The 27,890-nt window shown below is 44.5% G+C and overlaps 2 protein-coding genes and 1 pseudogene across 6 annotated transcripts in view; 2 read left to right on the plus strand and 1 right to left on the minus strand.

The window, feature by feature from the left end:
• Positions 1–627, plus strand: part of LOC308389044 (uncharacterized protein) — a 52,623-nt gene extending 51,996 nt beyond the window's left edge. For all 3 annotated transcript variants that reach the window (XM_080870168.1, XM_080870169.1, XM_080870170.1), the window contains one exon: positions 9–627. In XM_080870168.1, the coding sequence (XP_080726294.1) occupies positions 9–97 (89 nt within the window). In that variant the 3' untranslated portion in view covers positions 98–627. The remainder of the gene's footprint in view (positions 1–8) is intronic.
• On the minus strand, positions 379–27,890 carry rtn4ip1 (reticulon 4 interacting protein 1). 2 transcript variants are annotated; one of them, XM_080870177.1, is made up of 10 exons: positions 27,442–27,890; positions 23,183–23,334; positions 21,911–21,979; positions 17,732–17,856; positions 16,362–16,410; positions 15,796–15,932; positions 15,537–15,720; positions 11,051–11,143; positions 10,828–10,911; positions 379–1,014 (listed from the first exon to the last, which is right to left on the minus strand). In XM_080870177.1, the coding sequence occupies exons 1-10, from the start codon at positions 27,722–27,724 to the stop codon at positions 889–891; spliced, it is 1,302 nt and encodes a 433-aa protein (XP_080726303.1). In that variant the 5' UTR covers positions 27,725–27,890; the 3' UTR covers positions 379–888. The 2 variants fall into 2 exon arrangements, with proteins under 2 accessions (XP_080726303.1, XP_080726304.1); XM_080870178.1 differs by lacking the exon at positions 10,828–10,911 and having other exon boundaries at positions 27,442–27,886.
• LOC308389052 (nucleic acid dioxygenase ALKBH1-like) lies at positions 1,022–6,984 on the plus strand (annotated as a pseudogene). Its single transcript, XR_013974743.1, has 6 exons — positions 1,022–2,000; positions 2,500–2,608; positions 4,524–4,686; positions 5,623–5,713; positions 5,846–6,039; positions 6,117–6,984. The product of XR_013974743.1 is annotated as a nucleic acid dioxygenase ALKBH1-like (transcript).

Genomic DNA, 27,890 nt, shown 5'->3' on the forward strand with positions numbered 1-27,890 from the left:
GTTTCCAGGTGGGCATCAGTACGATAAAAACCAGGTGATCCTCAACACGTTTGATGAGCGAAAGCTGAACCAGAGGTGGAGTTTGGAGCTGCTGTGACGACTCTCACGGCCTCCTGACGGAGCTCCGTCACGCTGGGCCCTCAGACGCAGCTCAGCCGTGGAGCCCACACCGATGTTCGCTGTCGTGTTTGCTTGGAAAGACGATGCGCTGGATTACGAGCTCACGTTGATGAACAAAATGTTTTTAGCTGACCTTTAACCCAAAGACTGTTTACTTCAGCGAGACCTCTGCCCTGTTTCAATGCTGCACCTTTTCCTGTACGGTACTTCTCTTACACTCCAGAAGCTGTTTGTAGATCAAAGTGATCCGCTGTAAAGTTTTTAATTTTTTTACACACACACACACACACACACACACACACACACACACACACACACACACACACACACACACACACTGTCGTTTGTACAGAACCACTGAGTGTAAAGACCTTGAGTTTAACTCTGCTGCCCTCTGCTGGTTGTAAATGTGAGAATATTGTTACACATTAAAGTAATAATGTGATGTCTTTATTTTAGTGAAGAGTTTCCTTTGAGTCACTGAAAAATAAAAGCTTTTTTTTAAGCTGACAGCAGTTTTAGTGCTTGTTATTATTATTAACCTTTATTTAACCGGGAAAATCCCATTGAGATTAAAAACCTCTTTTTCAAGGGAGACCTGCTCAGATCCTCAGCAAACAGTGGAAAAGAAACAGCCACACAAACCTGATGAAAAGGTAAACAATGTACTTTGGATAGAAAATAAAGTGCAATGTGTCTTTGGTTTTGTGGGCGGAGTCTATAAAAGCATTGACAGCACTCAATAAGAAAAGCCCACGATGTGCAGAGCTATACGTCGTCGCCCCCTTTGCTGATCTGGACTACCGTCTTTCCTCGGGCGTGACCCTTCTCCACCTTCTCAAAGGCCTGAGGCACTTGTGAAAAGCTGAAGGTCTCCTCCACCACGGGCCGGATCTGAGAGGGAGGAGACAAATAAGTGAGCAAGTTCTCTTAAAGTGTGTTTCTCCTTATAGTCACAGCTCCTGTTCCAGTGAGGATGTTCACATTAAACGTGGCCAAGTCAGTATATGGCTGTATCCCAATTCAGGGTCTGCAGCCTTAAAGGCCGCATTTTAAGGCCGATTACGTCACCGCGACGCGACGAAGGCTGTCCCAATTCAAAGGCTGCTCGAAATGCGGCCCTGAAATGCGTCCTTCATTTCCCTGAATTTTAAGGCTGTGGCAGTGTAGACTTCGTGGCCCAACATATCCCAGAATGCATAGCGCGGCGGTGGTGTGGATAATTTTGCCGAAAAAAAACGGCGGATGAGGGGCGCCCGAAGAGTAAACTTTAAGTACTGAATATTATGTCACTTATTTATGTGCAAATGTTTAATAACGAAGAACATTAAAACATTACTGTTGGCCACATGTCTGCAAAGTTATGTGACATTAGTGACGTTTGTACTAACTTGGTTTTAAAGCCTTTACTTTAAAATATACGCCGTTCAATAGCTGAGCTTAATCTTACAGAGAATGATCAAAGCTCATGTAGAAACAAACAAACAAATGAACAAAAGATTTTCACAAGCTTCGCACTTCCGGCCTTAGCGGTCTTTAAGTACGCGGCCCTTGAGGATCGTTGAGGCTGCGCACTTTAAGGCTGCAGACCCTGAATTGGGATACAGCCATAGAAACATGTTACAGTTAGTCTCTCCCCGCTCGCGCTGTTAACTGTTTAAATATCTGTTTGTTTGTTTGTTTTGTTCTTTCATTTTTGTTAGTTTTTACTTCCGGAGCAGGGCATGCAAGACAGTGACGTCATGGCTAAGATGGCAGCCTCCATGGTGGAGGGTGGAGAGGATTCGTTTCGGAAGATATTCAAGTTTTACAGGAGAAGGAACCCCCCGCCGGACCTTAGCGACGTCATCGACTTTTCCAGGTGTGCGCCCGGTGAACAGGTGAGAGCAAAGCGCGCTCCCGGCGTCTAGCAGCCATCTTTCTCCTTGTTCTTCTTCATGGGTCAGTTTGAAGTTTGACTTCTCTGACCAACAAAGTGAACAGTTCCACAGGTTACCTCCACCTGCCCTCATCTGTCCACTTTCATTTCTGATCAAACTCACCTGGATCGATCATTTCATCAATCATACCGATGACTGTGTGTCACAGAGGGAAGTTTGAAGGTGATCGAAGCAGCAGACAGGTGTGAGGGTCAGAGTTCAAACACGAACAGTCTGAATCTGCAGATCACCTGAATCCACCTGACTAACGTCACAGTGGACTGGGTGTCACCTGACTGGTTCAGGTCTGCTGAAGAACAGGTGCAGACAGCACCTGAGTGAAAATGATTTTACAATCCTGACGTCTGCTAATGATGTGTGTGTGTGTGTGTGTGTGTGTGTGTGTGTGTGTGTGTGTGTGTGTGTGTGTGTGTGTGTGTGTGTGTGTGTGTGTGTGTGGATTGTTCCAGTTAACCTCGACGCCGCCACGGTGAGCGATGTAGAAGCCACTAGAGTCGGATTACAGCCCGTCAGAGAGTGGCGAGCCTTCGGCCTGCGAGGACACCCAGGTACACGCGCACGTAGAGCTGGGCGATATGAGATTTTTTCATATCACGATATGTTTTTTTCATTTCAGGCGATAACGATATCTATCACGATATAAGCCAAATAACTATATTTGTAAGATTTAAATGTGCCGTTGCTCACAAGTAAAATGTGAAATAATCAGCAGCTTGTTTTGATTTAAATATTTATTTCCCATAATAAGTTCAACAGGGTAGATGTACTTAAGGAACATGAGACTTTTTCAGATAAATAAAGGCAAATATTGCAAACTACACAAAAGGCAGCCGCTAAAGCGTTTAAGTTTCAAAATAGAACAAACAAAACAGACTAAATTGTCAATTCCACTTAGAAACAAAATATTAATTGTAAAAATAAATCTTAGTTTGTGTTACAGAAGAACAGACAAAACTGACTAACTTTTGTCAATATCAAATAAACTGAGAACTAAAAGGAAATTCTCAATCTCTCCTTGTTGTATAGCTTAGCTTTTCAAACAGTTTTAACAGTTACTTTAGTCTGACAAAAGCCGAATGACGAATTAGCGCTTCCAGTCAGAGACTGAGGCTACGTCCACACGTGCACGGGTATTTTTGAAAACGGAGATTTTCCGTTTTCGTTTTAAAAAATAATCCCGTCCACACATAAAGGCAGAAATGAAGGAAAACGCTGCTATGAACATGCCAAAGCAGCAGGTGGCGCTAGATTCCTAACCGTACCGAAATGTTGGCCAATCAGAAGTCTAGAAGCCTCGGTGGGAAAAAGTAAACAAAGCTGGGGCATAGAAGCAGAACCGAGTCGTATGTGTGGAGGGACAGTAACTGTGTGTATATGTAAGCATTTAAACACTGCAGAGAGTAGAATTAACAGTAACAGTATTGTAGAAATTCATTTCACCAAAACAATAACGTGGCGCACAGTGTGACGCATGCACCAGTTTATTGTATTTCCAGACTTGCTTTCGGCACAATTTACAGTGCACGCTACTCTGTTTTTTGTCAGACTTGAAATAGCCGAAATACCTTCACACTACGGAACTTCTTTGGCTCTTCCGTTCGACAATCTCTCCGGCATTGGAACCATCATCTGTTTTCTCTTCGGTCACGCTCAGTTGATTTTTCTAGTCGGCACACTCATTTCCTCCATTACCCGCTGGCTGCTTCCCAAACAAACACACGTGCGGCTTGGCACTTGTGCTGTACGTAACAAGTCACGCGACGTGACGCTGCGGCTGTGATTGGTTCGGCGCTGCGCTACTTAGTTTGGATTGGCTAAACTTTTATTTTTTTTATTTTTTTTTTATTTTAAGAGGACAAGAGCGGCGAGGTCTATCGCGATAGCTTAATTTCTCTATCGAGTAAAAGTTATATCGCGATACATATCGTTATCGTTCTATCGCCCAGCTCTACGCGCACGTCAGAGTTTAAATAAAGTTTGGAGAGGAGGTGCAATGCGTGCGGTCTGGTTCAATTCAGTCCGGCTGTAAAGAACCAAATAACAGCGACAGTTGCCTCGCGGCGCCTCGTACTGTGAGGTAAAGCGTAGGGAGAAGCCGGCTCTGAGGCAGGTTACTGAGAGTTAGTCTCATTTTTCCATGTTTCAGGAACTGAAGTGTTTTTAGTCTAGCTCAGTAGAATGGTCTCGACTGTAATGGACAGTTCTGATTGGCTGTCCACTGGGAACGTAATGTCAGCATCGTCTTCATCCAGCGAGGACTCGCTGGATGAAGACGATGCTCTGCATTCACTCTGCTGTGGCCTGCTGCTGAACACACGAGCTGCTTTATGTCTTTGTTACTTGCTTCAGATGAAGCAGGTAACAAATGCTTCATCTGAAGATGGCCCATGAACTGGACCGAGTTTAGTGCTCTGGGTACACGATGATGATGATGATGATGATTCTGCGCTCTTCCTCGTCCAGGGTTCATCTTCATCTCCGATCCGTTCCTGCGCGGCACGCAGCCGTTTTGGCTCCGACAGTGTCTGAAGATTTACCCTCAGAAACCAAACATCTGCAACCTGGACAAGCACATGTCCCCCTTAGAGACTCAGGACATCTGGGGACAGAGCGTGCACAGCCTGAGGTGAGACTCACAGGTGTGTACAGGTACGTGCTGCACAGGTCACAGCAGGAGGAGCTCGACCTCCCGATGAAGGTAAACAGTCTACTACCAGCAGGGGTCACTGCGACGCCACCACAGCCACCAGCTGCTCGGGTGTATCTGCGCCTGGTCATGCGTGCGTGTGCGTGTTTGGAGGTGGCGGTCTGAGCATGGCTAAAGACCATCAGAGCTCTGAGTTTACAGCTGATTTTCAAACCGTTTCGCTTCTTCCAAATCCTCAAATTATGCAAATGACCCAGTTTAAAATGCCGCTTTTTCTCCCCCAACATTCCTCTAACATTCCTCTGATCTTCCCCCAATGTTCCTCGAACATTTCTCCAATGTTCCTCAGATTTTTCCCAAATGTTCCTCTGATGTTCCCCCGACAATTCTGACATTCGCCTGACGTTCCGCTAATGTTGACAGGAGCGCAGATTGTTTCTTTAACCTGATGTTCGTATTGCCATCGTTGGTGTCGAGCAGCTGCTTTTTGTGACCTTCTGCTGTGAAAGCTGAGAGTGAAGTGAAAAAGTGAGGAAGGGTTAGTGTTTATGAGAGTGCAAACAAAACCTCGGAGCCTCTGTTTCCTATTTTATGCAAGAAAAAGCAACTCAAGTGTTTAATTACTGAAAATCCTCGGTGCTCGACTGCTGCAGTGTCTAATGAATTCAGTGCCACTAGGTGGCGCTGTTTTAAAGTCTGCTGTTGTTCAGCTGCTGTCGGATCTTTGAACAAACTGTGTGCCCTCGTCTTCCTCTTTAACCTATTTCAGAATCAGCATACTTTACTGATCCCTAACGAAATTATGTGGGTTACAGTTGCTCCAGTACAGTAACAGACCAGACTATTTAACAATGCGATATGTTCCAGATCTACAGATTTAAGAAATAACACAATATGTAAAACTTTGATCCGCAGATCTTCTCCGGCTGGAAAACGAGAAGCGCGGACTCTCCTGGAGCGGCTGCGCTGGGTCACGCTGGGCTATCATTACAACTGGGACACAAAGGTGAGCATCTGCTTCACCTCTTCGCTGCTGCTCCTCCAGCAGCACAGGCGGGGACGGTTTTAGAGCAAACGTTTGCCACGGTCTGTTGTGGCGCCCTTTCTCTTCATCTCACTCCTCCCCTCCTGTTTGCAGACGTACTCTCCCAGCAGTCACACTCCTTTCCCACGTGACCTCCACCTCCTCTCCGCTCACGTGACAGCTGCCTGCGGCTTCCCTGGCTTTATCTCGGAAGCGGGAATCCTCAACTATTACCGATCAGACTCTTCTCTGGGAATCCACGTGGACGAGTCGGAGCTGGACCACACTCGACCGCTGCTGTCGTTTAGGTGGGACGCTTGTTTTTTCACCGTCGTTATGCGAAGGACATGTTTGAATTCCCTGTTTTTCCGTGTTGTCTTTACAGTTTTGGTCAGTCAGCCATCTTTCTCCTGGGCGGCCCCCGCTGACAGGACCCACCCACAGCCATGCTCATGCACAGTGGGGACGTGATGGTGATGTCAGGGCCCAGCCGCCTTCTGTACCACGCAGTCCCACGAATCCTCCCCCCACCTCCGGGGCGTCTGGCATTAGAGACGGGGGGAAGCATCCAGACCCCCCCACCACAGGAAGGCTCCGTGGTGGAGCCGGTGTCCGAGGAGGAATGGGCTGTCTGCTCCAGGTACATCCAGAGCTCCAGAGTGAATGTGACTGTCAGACAGGTGCTGGCACCTGGACAGAAATTTCCAGAAACTCCCCGTTCTCACCAAACCACGGACCCTGGACAGACGGACGGATACGATGATGGAGAGAACGGAAAGAGGAAGAGGAGCAGCAGTGACTCTCCTTATGCTGCAGAGACTCACTGAGGGCACTTACAGCATGGGCCTCCATGAAGGACGGCTTCTGCTTGGTTACTGGGTTTATTTGTTAAAGGATTTATGTGGGTCAGTGTGTAGATGCTGCCAGAGACGGGACGAGACCCGATCTAAAGATGAACTCTTAGGAGTCGGTGCTAATCTGGATCTGTTAATCTGTTAAAATGATTGTTTAACGATTGTGTGAATACAGTCCATGATTCAGTGAGCAGTAGTCATGAAGAAAGAAGATATAATCCAGTACCCAGATCGAGCTCTATGTATGTATGCAATGTTCCCTCTAAGCTGTGCACGTGCGCACTGCTGGCACGTCTCTGCACACAGAACATCTGCGTTGCGCACAAAAAAATCTAACCTGAATTGAAATTAAAACTTTAACAATTCTGTTTTGCAGTGTGAGTCAGTGACTGGCTGCTCCCGTATCCCATAGTCCAGCCAGTGATGCGATTCACATTCGTATATACGCAGCTAACCAATGTGGTTGACAGGCTATGACACGTTAATGACAACGTGTACAACCATTGGAGACGTGAGCAGGACAGACGGAACAACTGACGGGAAAAGTGTGGACTTTATACCAGTTTTTAAATTGTGTTGATCGTTGTTTATATTTACTGCAGGAAGAAACGGTAAAAACATTGTTTTATAAGGAAACGCTCGAAAGCCTGTGAGCAAAAACAAAACCAAAAACACCCTCACTGTGTGAGATTTGCGCCATAATCAGTGTGTAGTGTAGTCAATAGCTTTGTTGTGTGTGTCAGAACAATGATGCAGAACAGCTGATTGTGCTGTAAATAGTTTGAAACACCTTTAAAAAGAAAATAGCTGCAAAAAAAAAAAAATAGCTGAATTACTTTTTTTGAAGAAGTATTTATTCTTCTTTTTTTTTAATAGAAGATGTGATATATATATATATTGATGTTCATGTTGCTATCAGCTGGATAGTGTAGTGGTAAGACTCCATGCCTTTGGAGTGAGAGTCACAAGTTCAAGTCCTGCTTGAGCCTCTGCATCCAGTGCTTATCTCTCATGGTGATGAGGTACAACACATGTGCTACGGCAAGGAGGAGTCAGGGCGCCAAAACAGGGGGGATATCGTCCCCCGAGGTCGGCAACGTCAGGAAGAAGCAACATTTAGCTTAGGATGTGAGGTTTGTTGAGAGAGTTAAAGAGTACTGAACTGGTGGCATCCTTCAAAGGCTACATGGTGTTAGGAGACATTACTCATAAAGCAACAGCAGGCTAAGATAATCAAATTACCTGTGTAGGATGTTAACACTTGGAACTGGAAGTAAAAGTAGTTAAAAAAAAAAAACAATTTACTTGAACAAAGTTTAAACTTTTATAGTATTTGTTTAAAAAGAAGAATAAATAAATAGTTTTAACTTCCAGTTCCTACACAGGAGTAAATTTGATTATCTTAGCCTGCTGTTAGCTTTTAGAGTAATGTCTCCTAACACCACGTAGCCTTTGAAGGATGCCACCAGTCTCAAGTGTGACTCATTGCGCTCTCAGTACTTGATCTCTCTCTCTCAACAAACCTCACATCCTAAGCTAAATGTTGCTTCTTGCCGACCTCGGGGAGGACGATATCCCCCCTGTCTTGGTGTCCTGACTCCTCCTTGCCGTAGCACATGTGTTGTACCTCATCACCATGAGAGATAAGCAGTGGATGCAGACGCTCAAGCAGGACTTGAACTTGTGACTGTCACTCCAAAGGCATAGAGTCTTACCACTACACTATCCAGCTGAGATCAACAGGAACATCAATATATATATATATATATATCAATATATCTCTCTCTCTCTCTCTCACATCTTGTATTAAAAAGAAGAAGAATAAATACTTCTTCAAAAAAGTAATTAAGCTATTTTTGGCAGCTATTTTCTTTTTAAAGGTGTTTCAAACTATTTACAGCACAATCAGCTGTCTGCATCATTGTTATGACACACACAACAAAGCTGTTGACTACACTACACACTAACTATGAGATAAGCACTGGATGCAGAGGCTCAAGCAGGACTTGAACTTGTGACTCCTACTCCAAAGGCGTAGAGTCTTACCAATACACTATCCAGCTGATATCAATATGAACATCTATATATCTATATATATAGATATATAGATTTCTAGATATATCTATCTATCTAGATATCTATATCACTGACTTTATTATTAAACATTCGCACATATATAAGTGACGTCATATTCAGTACTTTTCACAGTTCACGCTTCGGCCACTCCATCTTATTAGGGAAATTCCACATACATAAATGTAAATTTCAAAACTCAACCCCATCATTTAATTTGTCCATCCATCCATCCATCTTCATCCGCTTTATCCGAGGCCGGGTCGCGGGGGCAGCAGCCTAAGCAAAGAGGCCCAGACCTCCCTCTCCCCAGCCACCTCCTCCAGCTTATCCGGGGGAATACCAAGGAGTTCCCAGGCCAGCCGAGAGATATAATCTCTCCAGCGTGTCCTGGGTCTGCCCCGGGGCCTCCTCCCGGTGGGACATGCCTGGAACACCTCACCCAGGAGACGCCCAGGGGGCATCCACCTCAGCTGGCTCCTTTCGATGTGGAGCAGCAGCTGCTCTACTCTGAGCCCCTCCCGGATGGCCGAACTTCTCACCCTATCTCTAAGGGAGAGGCCAGCCACCCTTCGGAGGAAGCTCATTTCTGCCGCTTGTATCCGCGATCTCGTTCTTTCGGTCACTACCCACAGCTCGTGGCCATAGGTGAGGGTAGGGACGTAGATCGACCGGTAAATTGAGAGCTTCGCTTTTACACTCAGCTCCCTCTTCACCACGACGGACCGGTGCAGCGTCCGCATTACTGCAGCTGCAGCCCCAATCCGTCTGTCGATCTCCGGCTCCCTTCTCCCATCACTCGCGAACAAGACCCCGAGATACTTGAACTCCTCCACTTGGGGCAGGAACTCATCCCCGACCCGGAGTGGGCACTCCACCCTTTTCTGGCTGAGAACCATGGCCTCAGATTTGGAGGTGCTGATCCTCATTCCCGCTGCTTCACACACACATTTAATTTGTTTTTGATTGAAATTGAATATTACTTAAACTCTCTTAAATTAACTTCCAATAAAAAAGGTTTATCATTGATTGAAATTCATTCAGAAATGTTGAACGAATGAGCTGTCGCAACTTTCAAATACAAAGTTGTCTGTCACATTCCCCCCCTTTGTTTTCTTTTTTTTTTTTATCCTTTATTTATTTATTTATCCTTCTTATTTCATTGTACTGTATATTGTTACTCTTATTTGCCTTGTATGTCTACTGTACAAACTGAACTGGAATGACTGACTGTTCGCTTTATAATTTCAATAAAGTTTGGGAAAAATAAAAAGTAAAACCTCTTCAGCCGCTCCCTTCTGCTGTATTTTGCGGCAAAATTATCCACACCCACCGCCGCGCTATTAATTGTGGGATATATGGGACCAGGAAGTGTGCACCGGACCACGCTTGATATTTGGGGAAATCGACGGCACATTTGGAGTATGCATTTGAAGTACACTTCGAATTGGGACAGCCGTCGTCGTGTGGCGGTGACGTAACCGCACTTAAAATGCGTACTTCAAGCGTGCAGACCCTGAATTGGGACAAAGCCACTGTGTGGCTATGAATCGTACAGTGGACCCGCGTATAATTGAATAACACGACATGGTGTCAGAAGTCCTGTACTGATCCATATAACCTCAACTGAACGAACCTGTGTCTGGTGGAGCTCGCGGAAAAACGAGGGGAGAATATGGCGGATGAGACTGCACAGAGAGAACACCGGCGGGGCCGAGCGCGACATTCAGCATCCAGCCACCGGAATCCTTCGACTTTTCAAAACCGCAGGAGTGGTCCAAATGGATACGGAGGTTCGAGAGATTCCGTCTCGCCAGTAATTTGAACGTCAGCTCGGAGGAAAACCAAGTCAACACGTTGATTTACTGCATGGGAGACGAGGCGGACGATGTGCTTCGCGGTCTGAGTTTAATAGCGGAGCAAAGGACAACATACGAGGGGGTACGTGATGGTTTCCAGGCTTTTTTCATTGTGAAGAAAAATGTTATCTATGAGCGCGCCAAATTCAATATGCGCCGACAGGGAGAAAATGAGACAGTGGATGCTTTTGTGACAGCACTGTATGCGCTAGCAGAACATTGCACAAGGGCACGTTTCAGATAGAGGGTAAAGTGGGGAACTGGAGATATGAAGTTGTGAGCTGGGTAGTGTAGTGGTAAGACTACACACCTTTGGAGTGGGAGTCAGCAGTATATGTGTATATGTGTATATATACGAGGCCATGACGTCTCCAGAAACATCCAACCAGGGGGGCTATTAAGGAAAACAAGGCAGAGTTGAAGTAGCTATGCTCATTTTTACATACAGTCTGTGGTATTTAACGTGCTAACAGTGTTAAACCACGATGGAACAGCATCCATGTTCAGCTCGCAGGGTAAATACAGCGTCATACCTGTTTTGCATCCACCATGTCCCTGATTTCATCCAAGGCGCAGCCGCTGGGTGCAAAGAATCCCCAGCGGTAATGAACTCCTTTCATCAGGTGCTGCACGAAAACAGCAGAAAAAAAATGAATCAGCACAAACACAGAACACTGAAATACTTTAATACATTTAAAATAAAAGACAATCATAATGTAAAGATATATTTCAAAAAACAGAAACATGATGACTTATTTTGATATTATTGTTGTTGTCTTTATGAAACTTTCTTTTAATTTAAATCGTGTTCCCATTGACATATTTTCTAGTTCCATTTATTTTTAATATTTGTGCTGATTCAATCTCATCAAACACAAAGGGAGAAATATATTTGATGTAATGACCAAAATATGAATAAATAAAAGATAAAAACGTGGATAAGGACAGATTCGCACCAGTTTCGGTTTGTTTGTTTTTAAAGCTCGTGTTGCTTAAATACATCTGTGAGTCGATAACAACCCACAAAACTCAAGTCACCGAACACCCAAACTGTGTGTGTGTGTGTGTGTGTGTGTGTGTGTGTGTGTGTGAGAGAGAGAGAGAGAGCGGGGGGGGGGGGATTGGAAACTTAGTCTCTGTGTTAAAGGAAGCGAAAACACAAAGTGCACAAACACACAGTTTCATTTGTTTCCTGTAGATTTGCTCCAGGTATACCTCCATCCTGCTTCACCTTCAAATCTTCAAAACTGATGTTATTCTGGAATAAGTTAGCGTGAGTAGAATATGTGCCAGCCTGCAACCCCCACAGTCTGACATCAACTCAGTAACTTTACATTTAACAAGAAAAACAATGGAAGGTTTGTGGGGCAGTCCCGCCCTGTTACCGCCATCCACGCTCTTCTTCCGCCTCCTTCCTGATGCAAAGATTAAATTTACTTTAAAATGAGAAACCAGAACAAACACGACACTGATAGAAAATTTTGAAAAATGACAATAAATTTGTGGTTTTTCCCTTTTTTGGCAAATTAACTCGAGTCTTATAAACAACAACTGTATACAAGAGATGGATACGGCCACTGTGACCCAGCTGTGCCTTTTGCAGTCAAGCTACCATAACAGGAGCCAGAGTCCTGAGTTTCCAGCCTCTTGGATGGTCTGTTAGCACAACAACGTCACAGCTGCCACAGTATTAGTCACACAACTGCATAAAAACATGCAAACAGCACAAATACAGGTGCAGATCCGGGTCTGCAATAGCTGAGGTGGAGCTGAGCAGACTGCTAGCATGTATAGCATCCACCTGTCAGTCAAAGAGGCCACACCCCCAAAATACTGCAAACTTTAAGTCTTAATAAAGTTTTAAACGGGTGCATTACAAAAACATCCTCCCCCTGTGCAGCTGATATGAAGAGAGACTTTCTGTATCAGGCCGTAAACAGGCCGAACCTCACTGCTGGAGCCTCTAGTGGATCTCAGAGGAACTGCAGCTTCTTTTTCTTTTTTCTTAATTCGTAAACATTTATGATCGGGAACAAAACAGAGCTGACAATATTTCAGCCTTGAACATGACACTTAGAAACCTGTAAAAACAAAACAAAACAAAAAGATTCATTTGTTTGAAAAAGCCAACGATGAACGTTTGGACGCCTGGAACGAGCTGAACATGAACCTCTTCTGTCCTGAATGCCAGCATCTTGTTTTCGCTCAGTTTTGGTTTCATTTCAGCCTCTTTCTCTTTTGTCTTTTAGTCCATGAGTCATTCCTGATTAAACTCTCCTCCCTGCTTCAAAGTTGTGCTGATTGCTTAAATCTAAGAGCTTTTCATAAATGAGGATCAGATCTGCAGGTCGCAGATGAGCTAAAAAACATCCTTAAACACTAAATGCACCACGAATTATCATTCAATGTGAATTTGATATTGCAAAATCATTCGTGCACGGTTACCCGTGTGTGTAACTACATGCAGAATTTGATTGCTACTACAAACTTTGCTACTACAAACTTTGTATTGGGGAATTTCAGTTACAGTGGTTTATGCCGCCGTGGAAAATGAGACTAACCTGAAACTCTGAACTACTTCTGAAGTTACCCACACTTGCCTGACCTCAGACGATGTTTCAGATACAAATACTTTCCTTTTTAATTTGAAAAAAATTGACACGAATCCTCTCCACACATGCAACACATGGTACTGCTGTTTATTTTCCATTCCCCACCTACACTGAGCCCACAGGTTTCTGGACAATTATTCATTTTTATGTAATTTCCACAAGAATGACTAGTTTGACAGAACTGCAGCTATTTTTACAAACAGCTCCCCATTTTGAGACGCTCAAAAGTAAGTGGACAACTGACTGACGAGCAGTTTCAGGACCGGGCGAGGCCTAAACCTTTGCTAGTTAATGATAATTAAAGCAAACTATTTTTGAAGTTGACTCAAAGTGTTGAACTTATATTTGGTAAGTGTTCGTTCAGACTGAAGCGAAGATCCAAAGATGTCACTGCTCAAATCAACAGTCTGGGACATGTTTTAACTGTACATATAAATAACAGCCTGAGACAAGTGAAGTGTATGATGACAGAATCATTTCCATGATTTACACAAACATCATCACCACATCGAATCAGGTCAAGAACGCACTGAAGGACGTAGGCGTTATTTTTTCATGTCAACAATAAAGAGACGGCTCCATAAATGGAAATATTGAGTTTCGACCACAGTGCGCAGCCACTGGTTACGCTAAAGAGCAGGAAGGCCACATTATGCTTCAAATACATTTATGTGCAGGGTTCAGGAAACCAGTTTGGAAAGATTAAACCCAAATGAAGTTAGACCAGAATGATAGAAGCAGGATGAGTGTGATGCGTTCGAGGCTGTACTCTCTGCTCAGATTCAGACACAGCTCCACAGCAGGTGGATACGATACTACAAAAACAACCCAAGAAATGAGAGATTCTACAACGAGCAAGTCAGTCACCGGATCTCAGCCTAACAGAGAAGCTTATCAGTGCCTGAATCCAACACTGAAGGCAGAGAGACCCACCGGCAGGTCTGCAGAGCATTGTGGAAACACCGAATCAGCCAGTGCCCGTGACTTCTACACTTCATTTGCTGACAGCAAATGAAGTTCATGCTGTTAAACTTGAATTAAAGTTTCCATTTCAATCATATATTTATTTATTACTGAATTGAAAAAAAGAAAAAGATGTGGCTTAATGTGTAACCGCTCATATTTCCACAAAGACTGAAGGGTGTAACTTATTGTTCTAAAACTCTAGATTATCTCCTTGCATCTCGCTTCTGCATCCTTTGCTGTGCAGAGCCGAGCACAGCTGTGGATTCTGTGGTCGGGCGAGTGCACTGCATGCAAAGTGCAGGCTGTTACTATAACACCCACAGAGGATGTGAGTGCTTGTGCGTGCGTCTGTGTTTAGGTGGACGATGTCATCTGCTCCGACAGAGAGTTTAGGAGTTCAGGACAGTTTTCTTTATCTGCCTTGCAGCAGGGGGCGGGGCCTCAGCCACCAGAAAGTAACCTGCTGCATTTTCACATTTTTTCCACCTGTTTCTTCAGGTACCATGTCTGATTTTTAGGGACCTGGAAGAAATGTGCAGAGTATAAAAGGAACACAAACCTAAATTTATCTGCAGAAAGTCCACAACTGCACATATTATGACACAAGTCAGAGCTACTACTGGAATAAATCTGTTCTAATTCTAACTTAGATTCCATACTTGGCAATTGGGAGAGAAAAAATATATTATTTTGTAAGAACAACTCGGCAGACAGTCAAAAATGGAACGTAAAGGACAAAGTTAAACATCTGTATGAATTATTGTGTGGATTTGTTCATTAATAGCCAAACATTAGTCCCGTGTCTGGCCCAGGAGCTCCTCCCAACAAGGCATGTCCAAAACAGCATCTGGATCAGATGCCAAACAACCTCGGCTCTTCACCGTCAGCTCTCACAGAGGAGCTCGATCGTCTTCCTTCGCTCTACCGCAGGTTGCAGTCACATGGTGAGAGTAGGCGTGTAGAACAACCACAACATCAGCACCTTCAGGGTCATCACAGCGTGCAACACTGCACCTCGCACTCCTGAAACACAGACTTCTGCATTCAGGGCAGAAATTCCTCCCCAACCCAGAGTGAGCACTCCACCCTTTTTCTGGTGGAGAATCATGACCTTAAACTTCAAGGTGCAACTTTTCATCCCTGCAAACTACCACGAGATTCTGAGACCACTGCACCTACAACCTTTGCTCATGAACATTATGAACAGAACTCCAAGGGCAGGCGTGGTGGAGTACAAACCCCACCAGGAACAAGGGCAGTGATACGAGCCAACCTTCCACTATAGCTGTACCCAAACCCAGGTGTTAAAATTGAAAATAAACACCACTGAATGTGTCTGTCGCTGGTTTAATATTCCGACCCTACAACCGAGAAAACAAAGTGTAAAAAACCTCCTGTTTCTATGAAAGTTAGAAAACTAAACAACTCCATCTAAGCTTACTTTTAAGGCCTTGCTGGCCACTGTAGCGGCGGACTGCATCATGCCGTCAGCTACACCCAGCCTGTCGGTGTTCTGCATGAACGGCGTCACCAGGGTGACGTACTTGGCGCCGCTCCACGGCTTCAGCAGCTTCAACGCCCAACTCTCCGTGTCACCCCCGACATTATCCAGGATCAGGTCGAACCTTAAAGATAACAAAGTAAATCAGACCAAGATGACAAACGGAGGCAGAGATTCAGTCGGAGTGAGGCCTGCTTACTTCTCCAGAGCGCTGAGCGGCTCCTCGACGGGCCCAGCGGTGTAGTCCACCACGTGGTCCGCCCCGAGCCCCCTTAAGAACTGCTCGGCGTTCTGGGAGCAGGTAACGGTCACGTGGGCGCCCCACGCCTTCACCATCTGAGCAGGAACAACACCAGACTTTTATACAAGTTTCATTTCGGTTAAATCAAATGTTTAGTTTTTCATTTTAACCATGATGAAGAAAAAATGTAAGAATTTGTTCTTTTTAAGCTAAAGAAGTGCGGTTGTTTTTTTTTCTCTAATATTTAAAGAGAGATGGTGTTTAAGCTGATTTTAAGGATATTTTACATGTTTAGCTTTAATGTGTTTTTACCTAGTGGAAAAACTCCGGCTGTTTTTTAACGGTTTACGTCTGCGATCAGACGTCAGAGTTAACTGTGCTTAAATCAAATATTAAATGTTTCCCAGAGACCAGGTGAGCGTCTAACCTGTGAGCGTTTTTCAGATCAAACGTTACTTCATTGTGACATGTCGAGTGTTTAGGTGACCACAAGTGGTCATTATTGTCCAGCTTTTCATGCGTACCTGTACAGCAAACGTTCCCACTCCTCCAGATCCTCCAAGGATCAAAATCCTGCAACAGAAAAGCCAAAACAATGAAGGAGACAACCGAAGCAATCACCTGGTCAACTGAAGGGAAACCCGGCGACTTTTCCCCCCAAAAAAGAAAAAAACAACTACAAGGAAAAAAAACTTATTTTTTCTCCTTTCAGCTTGCAGGTACTTTCAAAATAAGGGCGAGAAAACTGTCTTTTATCAAACCAATTAATAAAGGCAAACATTAAAAAGCAGCTGGTTGTGTTGGTTGGAGGCGACTGTTATACAAGTGTGTTCATGTTAGCAGGTAAGCTAACATTAAGCAGAAGAAACCTTTGGTCTAATAGAAACATAGCTGCGATGGGATAAAGTCAAGGCAATGCAGCTAATATGAGAAATATAAGACAATAATTCTAAATTACTGTAGTATCTGCATCATGTATTAAAACAGGACTTTATTTACCTGAAGTTAAAAAATACTCTCCATGCTTCCATGTTGTGTAACATGAGATCCGAGGTTCAATCCTGCTGCTCGTATTTGTATTGTATTTCTAAGTTGGTGGTTTTTGTCCTCGTGATTGTCACATGAGGGTTTCAGGTAAGTGTCAGCAGGTGCCTGGTGGATATGGCCATCACTCAGTCACCTGTGTTGCACTGTTGGTACACGAAGCAGCGCAGGCACTGATACAGCTGTTTATTATAGCTCAATCTGCACTGTCCACAACGCTTTGACTTTTCTCCACTGAGCAGTTGCTCGTCTTCCTCCCCTCACCCCCAACAAAGGCCTCTTTGGTGAAACAAGCGTCAGGTTAGTTACATCGCTGTAGCTGGTTTATTGGTATGTTTCCGGTGGCCCATTTTATTTACACTGAGACTGATGTGGGGTAAGGACATTTTTCCCTCTGTTTTGTCTTGCAGGTAAATTAGTGCAAATTGTAAACACACTGGTCAGGGCTCATTACCCGGTCCAATCTCAGGACTTAATAAAAAATATCTTTATAATTATCAGGTTCTAAGATGAGGTTAGTACAACCTCAGATGAGCCACAGCACCTGACAGATTAAACCGTGTCGTTATTTATGCCACAAAAAGCACAGATGCAGAAGCAGTTTGTGAGGAATGAAGTAATATTTGATGAAATGGCTAAATGTTATTAACTAATCGTTAGGGTGGCGGTGGCATGACTTTGGCCTCGTCTGATTGGTCAATTAATCAATTATATTGTTTCACTCATCATATTATTTGCATCTAGAGTTTACGAGGCTCCTTTTAGATCCCGCCTTAAGCGAGCTAAAAGGGGCTCAGGAGGAACAGTTGGCGAGCTTCACTGGGATGGATTAAACTTTCCATGTCCTCACCTCTTGTTGGCACAGTTGTCCTTTCTCAGACCGCCAGTATTAACCAGCGCTGACCAGGCGGTGGTTGCCACGTAGGGAATGGCAGCAGCCTCGATGTGGCTCAGACACTTTGGTTTGTGGGACACCTAAACAGGACAAACAGTAATAATAGCAGCAGTTAATAAGAGCAGCAGCTTCCTGTAGTCATCATGAAAACAGCTCATCTCTACATTTTAGAGGAAGTGAAGCAGTAAAAAGGAGTATTGGTGTCATTCAAAATAATTAAGGTGGGGGTGACTGGGCTAAAAAAAAGTCAGGATTACAGTATTAAAATATATTACAGGGAAAAAAAGGAAATTTGATAAAAAAAAGCATCACAGTTCATAGCTTATCGTCTATACAGTGACAAATGGGACCTTGAACTTGAGTAGGATTCAGATTAAGACCAATCAGAGATCGTTATGTAAAATCTGACTGAGTTATAGTTCTTGTGAACTGTGACAGGACAAACAGACAGAGGCTCAGTAAACCTTCACCTGTATGAGCTAAAAACCCAGAACATTTACAAGAAAATAGACTCAGAGTAAATTAAACTTTAAAAAAGTAGAAGCCCCTCCACGTATCGCTACCTTATCGTGGTGGAGGGGTTTGTGTGTCCCAGGGATCCCAGGGGCTACGTTGTCTGGGGGCTTTTGCCCCCCGGTAGGGTCTCCCATGGCAAATTGGTCCTGGGTGAGGGACCACACAAAGAGCGATTCAGAAGACCACTATGACAAGACCATCGAGGGAACAGTTCATCCTGCCCGGGACAGAGTTAGGGAGCACCGGGTTTACCGCTGAACCCGAGCGGTGTTTTGTTGTTGGACTTCTGTGCAAACCACAGTTTGGCCATAACGAACACCATGTTCAAACATAAGAGTGTCCATAAGTGCACGTAGCACCAGGACGCTCTAGGCCACAGGTCGATGATGTATTTTAATCGTATCACCAGACCTGAGGCCATATGTTTTGGACACTTGGGTAAAGAGATGGGCTGAGCTGTCAACTGCTCACCACCTGGTGGTGAGTTGGATCAGGTGAGGGAGGACGCTGGACAGACCTGGCGTGTGCTGGGAAAGGCTAGCAGAGGCTCCAGTCTTTGAGAGCTTCAACACACACCTCAGGCAGAGCTTCAACAGCATTCCAAGACTGGGGACATTGAGTCCAAATGGACCGTGTTCAGCACCTCCATTGCTGAAGCCGCTGCACTAAGCTGCGCCCGCAAGGTGGTTGGTGCCTGTCGTGGTGGACAACAGAGGTGAGGGGAGTCAACGAGCTCAGGCTTGGTTAGCCTGTGGGACTCCGGAGGCAGCTGGTAGGTACCGACAGGCTAAGCAGAAGGTGGCTCGGGCGGTGCCTGAAGCAAAAACTCGGGTGTGGGAGGAGTTCGGAGAGGCCATGGAAAAAGCAACCCGTCATGTGACTCAGGAGGGGAAAATGGTGTTCTACCTGCACTGTGTATAGTGCGGGTGGAGTTCTGCTGACTTCGACTGAGAAAATTGTCGGGCGGTGGAAGGACTACTTCGAGGACCTCCTCAATCCCACTGACACATCTTCCGAGGTGGAAGCAGAGTCTGGGGACGAAGGGGATGACCTGCCAATCTCTGGGGGCGAGGTCACGGAGGCAGTTAAACAACTCCTTGGTGGCAGAGCCTCTGGTGTGGACAAGGTCCACACCGAGTTCCTGAAGGCTCTGGATGTTGTAGGGCTGTCTTGGTTGACACGCCTCTACAATGTTGCGTGGAGATCAGGGGCAGTACCCCTGGATTGGCAGACCGGGGTGGTGGTCCCCATCTTTAAGAAAGGGGACCGGAGGGTGTGTTCCAACTACAGGGGAATCACACTCCTCAGCCTCCCTGGGAAAGTCTATGCCAGGGTGCTGGAGAGGAGAGTCCGTATGTTAGTCAAACCTTGAATACAGGAGGAACAATGCGGTTTTCGTCCTGGCCGTGGAACACTGGATCAGCTTTGATCACGGTTCGCAGCAGAGTGTGAAACGGTGTGAATGACAATTAGCACCTCCAAATCTGAGGCCATGGTCCTCAGCCGGAAAAGGGTGGAGTGCCCACTCTGGGTCAGGGATGAGTGCTTGCCACAAGTGGAGGAGTTTATGTATCTCGCCTTACTTAAACCCCTCCAGGGAGAAGGACAGATTGGTGCTGCTGACGCTGTACGGGTCTGTTGTGGTGCTTTTACACTAAGCTCCCAATTTACTGGTCGATCTATGTCCCTAACTTCACCTATGGTCACGAACTGTGGGTAGTGACCGAAAGAACGAGATCACGGATACAAGCAGCGGAAATGAGCTTCCTCCGAAGGGTGGCCTCTCCCTTAGAAATAGGGTGAGAAGTTCAGCCATCCGGGAGGGGCTCAGAGTAGAACCGCTGCTCCTCCACATCGAAAGGAGCCAGTTGAGATGAATGGTAAATGGTATTTGTATAGCGCTTTACTAGTCCCTAAGGACCCCAAAGCGCTTTACACAGTCATCCACACACACACTCACACACTGGTGATGGCAAGCTATGTTGTAGCCACCCTGGGGCGCACTGACAGAGGCGAGGCTGCGCCACCGGGCCCTCTGACCACCACCAGTAGGCAACGGGTGAAGTTGCCTACTGGTGGAGATCAAAACTCCAGACATCGGGAGGCCCTCAGAACACAAGAGACCAAGGAAGACCAACAGAGGGGCAGCTGCGCCACTATCCCCGAAAGAGCTGACGAGAGTCCCAGATGAGGGGCCACTCAGCAGCCGTGGAGCAGAAGCCAGGGGGGGTTGCAGTGACGTGCCCGTGAGTTTATCTAAAAACCTTCAGTTTAACTTTCACTGACCGTCACCGTCTGTCAGTTTAGTTTATTTTGTTGTTTTTTTTCACACTGATATTGAAACTTAAACTGTGTAACTAGGGCTGCTCGATTATGGCAAAAATGATAATCACGATTATTTTCACTGAAATTGAGATCACGATTATTTGACGATATTTATTTAACCCTTTAAGACCTACCATAGAACCAAGTCCACCAGAGCTTATAATATTTTTTTTACATGCTGTAGTGCCATTTGTGGGAGCATTTCAAGTTGCTATACATCAATACAACTGTTATAGCCCATATTTTAATAATATGTATGCATTAAGTCCATAGTAATTACATAAATTGCAAAAAAGTGCAATAAACTACAAAAAAAAATTGAAAATCGCTTTTGTTTTGTTTACATATATTTCTACTTGGAGAAATTTAAGAGGTTTATCCCTCAAAACTTTAAATACAATAAAGTTGCAAAAAAATAGTTTCCCACCACAGGAAATTTATTTTGAGTGTCTTCATAGTTTTATTTTGGAGATACAGTTTTTATATACTGCAGGAAAAACAAAAAACAATCCTATGATGCAAATTTGCAAAGAAAACAGCATGTGCATCATTTCACTGTGGGAAGTGTTACGAACAGCTGATAGGAACGGCAAAGCGTGTTTCTGGAATATTATGTTTTTGTTCCTGCAAGCGCTTTTTATGCAATTTTTGCAAAGCTATATGTGGAAGGAAACCGTGACCGAGGACAAGCTGATGGCATCAGATGTAAGTACAACTCCTCCGGTTTCATATGCAAAACAAATTATTGCGCTAGCTTACACGGTTCAGATTCTACAGGGATTTAAAAATAGTTACGCAAAAAGGAGCGTGCTGCTCTGACCGGCTTTAAAGGGTTAACAATGACTTTAAAAAAATAATATAAAATAGTGTGCAACACCACTGAAGTTTTTTTTTTTTTTAAACTCTCTTTTCAACCAACGGCAGTCACTCTCCAAATAACTTCTGCTTAGCTTTCCGAGCTTCCCTCGGGTCCTCTTAATCAGCGGTCTCCACCCTTTTTTGCGCCACGGACTGGTTTATGCCCGACAATATTTTCACAGACGGCCTTTAAGGTGTCGCGGATAAATGAGGGAGGGGCTAATAATCGGCTCAGTCATTTTTAATGATCGTTGAAAGCCCAGATCGTAATCGTGATTAAAATTCGATTAATTGAGCAGCCCTATGTGTAACAAACAAAAATCTAAATAAATAAGGAAACTGTTTCTGCAGAACTGACACTGATGAAAGTTTCCACTTCACAAACAGGAGAAATGAGACATTTATGTATTTTAAATACATAACGCTGAGCATTACCTCGTTGGCGCTCAGCACCACAAACTCCGCCAGGCTGCCCTGCTTCCACGGCGGGATTGCCGCCCAAACCTGAGGACGACACACAAACGGCTCAAATCTGCATTTCTGTGCAGCTAGTTCAGAGAAACTTCACACATGTGCTCCTCTGGGAAACGGTTACGGATGTAGTAAAAAAAGCAGAATGACTTCATGGGTGTTAAAAAATACAGTACATTTAAAGTCACAGCGCACACACACCTACACACACACACAAACATACACACTAAACTAAGTAATAAAGTAACTAATTACTTTTGAACCCTAACCTTACTTTTGAAGTAATGAAATACCTTCTTTGAGACGTAATCAATAATTAGTAAATAATTACTTTTTTCAAGTAACTTGACCAAAACGGGTGGTGATAAGATAATAATGGAGCTGTGAACTGAAAGGTCCCAGAAGGAAATAAAAGCACATTTTTTAAAAATGCAGCATTTAAAGAGCATTTGTGACCTTTTGAGGTATTGTTACCAAAATGGAGAACAAGCCAGATGTTATGACTGATAACAGTTTAACCTCACAAAGTTATGAAGGTGTGACGTTTCCTCTCATTTCCTTTGTGATATTTGTGGGGCAGCGCAGTGTGAAGATGAAAGTAAAATATATTTCACACGCCAGGAGCCTCATGAGGGCTGATGCCAGCCGGATGCTGACTAAAACTAATAATTAGTTGTTGTTTCTTTCCAAACTAGAAAAACTTGAATCGCATACATGGATGTCCCTCACCAGGATTCATCCGCTTGCATTTGAACACCGTTTTCTGTGGAGCCAATGTTATGTTACTCTTTCAAAGAGAGGGGAAGAAAAAAAGCGAGAGATGAAAACAATTGTGTTCGCGTTAAGGTATGAATGCCGTAAGTGCAGAACCAAATGTTCGACCAATAAAAGTATTGGGATCAAGTTGTACTGGTTTCTCTGAAGGTGGATGTAGCCAATCACACGGGCTCTGCCACGCCCACTGAGATTGTTAGCACCATTAGCAAGTGCAACACTGTCAGATTAAATTAACACAGAAACAAAAACACTGACTTCAGCAGATCAGGGAATTGTTTCCGGGTCAGCAATGTTGCCAACTTGTAGGAAGGTTGTATTCTTTCTGAGAGCAGCAGCACAGCGTAGAGGAAAACCTGAGGCCTTCTGAATTTTCTCTCTTAAAAGGGTTTGTTGACGGCAGCCGTGAAGAATCACAGTTAATTGGATTCTGCTCTCTGTGCGTACACCTCTTGTCTTTACCTCGTCCCCCTCTCTGAAGTGCTTCACGTCCAGGCCGCACTCCATGATGACCCCGGACACATCCCGGCCCAGAACGAGAGGAAACTCACTGCCCGACTGCTTGATGTTCAAAGGATCTCTCTTCATGGACAATGTAGCTGCGCCGTAGCCACCTGACGGGGAAAGAGTTTATGATTATTACATAAAGATTTAATGCTGTTTATGAATGTTTGTACTGGGACGTCAAAGTAATTCACCAACTGTAATTTTCAGCTCCACATTTTCATTCTTGGACAGTTCAAATTAATCCTTTATCCTGCCCCTCAGTCCTAAAGTGTCTCTTAAAGTAACTTAGCAACATAATTAAAAGGAGCATGAATCCAAAACTTCCTCTTCAAACTTCCTATAATTATTACTACTTTCAAATTCACGCGTGCAGCTCCTCAAGGATCCGTTCTCGGTCCTCTTCTACTTCACAGAGCGTTTTGAAAGTACAGAGGTCACAGATGAAGTTTATCATACTGAAGCTTTACTCAGATACAGCAGATAGAGTAGACGGTTGGCTGGAGTGTTTACATCAGCGGTCCCCAACCCCCGTGCCTCGGACCGGTACCGGTCCGTGAGTCGTTTGGTACCGGGCCGCGAGAGTTGAGGCTCAGGTGTGAAATGTATGGTTTTCAGGGTTTTTATCGGTTTTCAGCGTTATTTTGTTATCGTTTTTATCGTTAACTCTGTTTTCCTGGGTCTTTTCACGTGTATTATGAATAAATCTTCTTTTTTTCGGTACCGGTACTAGTTTTATTTTGTTGTATTTATCCGCGACACCTTAAAGACCGGTCCGTGAAAATATTAAAAGGTTGGGGACCGCTGGTTTACATACTACACTACATACTGCCCTGTCACACCTGGAGAAGAGAGACACGTATGTGAGAATGCTGTTTGTAGATTACAGCTCAGCATTCAATACCATCGTTCCCTCGAAGCTGGACAGGAAACTGCAGGATCTAGGACTGAGCAGCTCCCTCTGCAGCTGGATCCTCAGCTTCCTGTCTGACAGACGCCAAGTGGTCAGACTGGGCAGCATCACCTCATCCCCCATCACACTGAACACTGGTGCTCACTAGGGCTGCCACAAACGATTATTTTGATAGTTGACTAGTCACCGATTATTTTTGCGATTAGTCGACTAATCAGATCATGCATCCATACAGCTTATTGCACAAGCAGCATCTGCTCTTATATAACCATCATTAGCTTACAGCTTTAAGTGTTTAAGGTCTGTGCTAACTAAAAATAAAGACAAGATGATAGTTTATTAAATTTTAATGAAATTTGCAGATTGTTTTGGTGAAGTTTAATAAACTCCTTGCTATCTAAAATATAACAGGACACCGGAGTAAATTCTCCAGCATCTCACACTTCTGATAATCAGCTGTCTGCTTGACGTTTATTCAGCTGTGTAAAAACTTTAATCTCAGCCAAACCGATTTACTCAGGAACAAATAAAATACTAAAAAGAAGCCAAACAATAACATTTTTAAGTTATCTAAGTGACTCATATATGTTTAACCTGAGTAGCGAAAGATGGCGGTGGGTTTGAAAATGATTTGCCCGGAGTCCGCTGTTCTCACGGCTCTAGTGAGCCTTGCCTCCGGCTAGCTATCGGAGCGCTTTTGAAAATATGTGGTGTCTTGATAAACTGAGCAGATATTTGAGGTTTACACAGCTACATTCTCGCCTGAATATATGTTAAACGTTTATTTTGTGACCCAGAAAGAATAATAAGAGTAATATTAAAACTAACTAGCTGCTGCCATTGTTGGAAACTGAGCTGGGCTGCGCTATGAATTCTGGGACAGAGCTACTTCTTCTTCAGGGTTTAACGGCAGCTGGCATCCTTGTACATGCAGTGCTGCCATCTTCTGTTTCAGTCCGTTATTACACTCTTAAATCCTACTACTTATTTCTGCATCTTTTGTGATCTTACAAAGCTTCAAACGAGCGTCGACTATTAAATCAGTCGTCGACGATTGTGATAGTCGACTAATCGTGGCAGCCCTAGTGCTCAGTGTGTACTGAGCCCTCTCCTGTACTCACTCTACACCTACGACTGCACGGCCACTAACAGCTCCAACATCATTGTAAAGTTTGCGGACGACACTACAGTGGTGGGTCTTATTACCAACGGTGATGAGACAGCTTATAGGGAGGAGGTCAGCGCCCTGACCCACTGGTGTCAAGACAACCATCTCACCCTCAACGTCGCAAAGACAAAGGAGTTGATAGTGGACTTCCGGAGGTGCAGAAAAGTACACACCCCCATCACCATCAACAGCGCTGCTGTGGAGAGAGTGAGCAGCTTCCGCTTCCTTGGTGTACATCTGGCTGAGGATCTTACGTGGTCAGTACACACAAACAAAACAGTGAAGAAGGCGCAGCAGCGCCTCTTCTTTCTCAGGAGACTGAAAAGATTCGGCACAAGCCCCCACATCCTCAGGACCTTCTACCGCTGTGCCATTGAGAGCATCCTCACTGGATGCATCACCACCTGGTACGGCAACAGCACCGCTTACAATCGCAAAGCTCTCCAGAGAGTAGTGCGGTGCTCTGAACGGATAATTGGCGGTGAGCTTCCCTCCCTCCAGGACATCTACAGGAAGCGGTGCCTGAGGAAAGCGGGAAGGATCATCAAGGACTCCAGTCACCCCAGCCATAAACTGTTCAGACTGCTTCCATCAGGAAGGAGGTTCTGCAGCATCCGGTCCCCAACCAGCAGACTGAGAGACAGCTTTTTCCATCAGGCCATCAGACTGCTGAACACTTCATAGACACCTCAGCTTCACTACTGGAACTTCAACATTATGCACTCAACACTGTACAGTAATGCCACTGTTTTGCACAATATCCAACTACCAACCTCTGTAAATTTTATCTATTTATTTTACTCTATTTAATTTGTAAAATATGTATACACACACACACACATATGTACACACACGTAGACATACATATTTAGTATACGCATTCAGTAATATGCATACACTCTTATATTGTACATATATTTATTCATATAATTCTCAGATTTAGCCATTCTTATATTTGCTTGTTCTTATGTTATTGCACACCTCTGTTGCTCGTGAAGCTCGCACACAAGAATTTCACTCACATGTACTGTACCAGTGTACCTGCACATGTAACGTGACAATAAAAGTGATTTGATTAGATTTGAAAACAACCAAAAGAACAGTTTCCCATCAACCCCCTCAGAATCACATGTTTTATTACACCGTTGTTTGTATATTTTATCCGTGCAGGCATGTGGTTGATAATATGATATCTCTAATAATGCTGGTGCTCAGAGTAGGTCAAAAGAATCATGCTGTGCAAAAACAGGTGGTTGAGGTGCACCACACACATCCCAGTGACATGTTTCAGAAAGACTTTCAGCTGAAATGATCTAAACCAGGGGTGTCAAACTGAAATACACAGTGGGCCAAAATTCAAAATGGAACAAAGTCGCGGGCTAACGTTAATATTTATTGAAAAAAAAAAAATCTTCCTCCAGATATAAGAATGAATCTTTTCTTATGGACTCAAACAAGTTTAGCTGAAAAACTGAATATGGAACAGCAAAGCTTAATACTAAACAATATATATATTAGCTGTATAATACCAGTAGGTCAGCTCTGATAGTAATTTGGTATGGCTTCGCGGGCCAAATGTAATTAGGCTGCGGGCCAAATTTGGCCCGCGGGCCAGAGTTTGACACCTGTGATCTAAACTAACAGCTCTGTGATAATCACAGTTTTTATATCATCACAGTGAGTCATGCACATTTTATTCCTCTTTTAAATTATTCCACTCTTAAAAGTTTTAATTTATTCATTCATCTTCTTCCTTTTGTGCACTTTTCCATTACTGAGCTTCTTTTTTTTCACCCGTTATAGGCTGTGTTTATTGTTTTGGCTACAGTGATTTTCAGATAAGTAAATGATATCTTATCTAACGGTGCCTATAAGAGCTGCCCCGGGGGACCCTGGAGCTGGGCCCGGGCCCGGGCCCGGGCCTCTGGCTCATCCTGATAAGAACCACGGATTTATCACAATGTGTTTTCTTGCACCTGCGTGCAAAAATTTAAACTGTGAAACAGACTTTCCACAGTGATATGCTGCGGTTTGTGGAGGAGAGGCCACTCTCATTCTGACTCTTTTCGACCACAGAGCAGAAAACAACCGCTGTGCGGCTGCTGTTCTCGTTTGCCAGCCTTGAATCGCGCTCACCTCTCATGGCGACGTCGATGGGGCTGAGTCCTGCTGCAAACACCTTGACAATCACCTCATTGGGATAGTTGATGATGGGAAAGCTGGCGTTCTTGGTGAACCGTAAGACCTCATTGCTTCCGTATTTATCAATGACCCAGGCGGGCATGACAGTCCTGCACCTGCTGGAGGTGCTGAGCAGCCTGGCGCACCTGGGCAGGGAGCTGTGCACACCTGGAGACTCGCTCAGGTGGAGCAGCACCCTGCTGTGCACCAAACGTCTCAGAGAAGTCATCTTTAGCATCTCACAAATACAACTGGACGCGCAGGCGCATTCAACGTGCGCAGATTAGAGGGTGAAGCTGGTTGAAATCTGCCGCTACCTGCTCTCTCTGTCATGTAAACACACGTGGAAGTCTCACATTCATCTAAACGAAGTGGAAATGCTTAAAATCCTCATGTGGAAACGT

This window comes from Rhamphochromis sp. 'chilingali' (genome assembly GCF_963969265.1).
Source record: "Rhamphochromis sp. 'chilingali' genome assembly, chromosome: 21".
NCBI lineage: Eukaryota > Metazoa > Chordata > Actinopteri > Cichliformes > Cichlidae > Rhamphochromis > Rhamphochromis sp. 'chilingali'.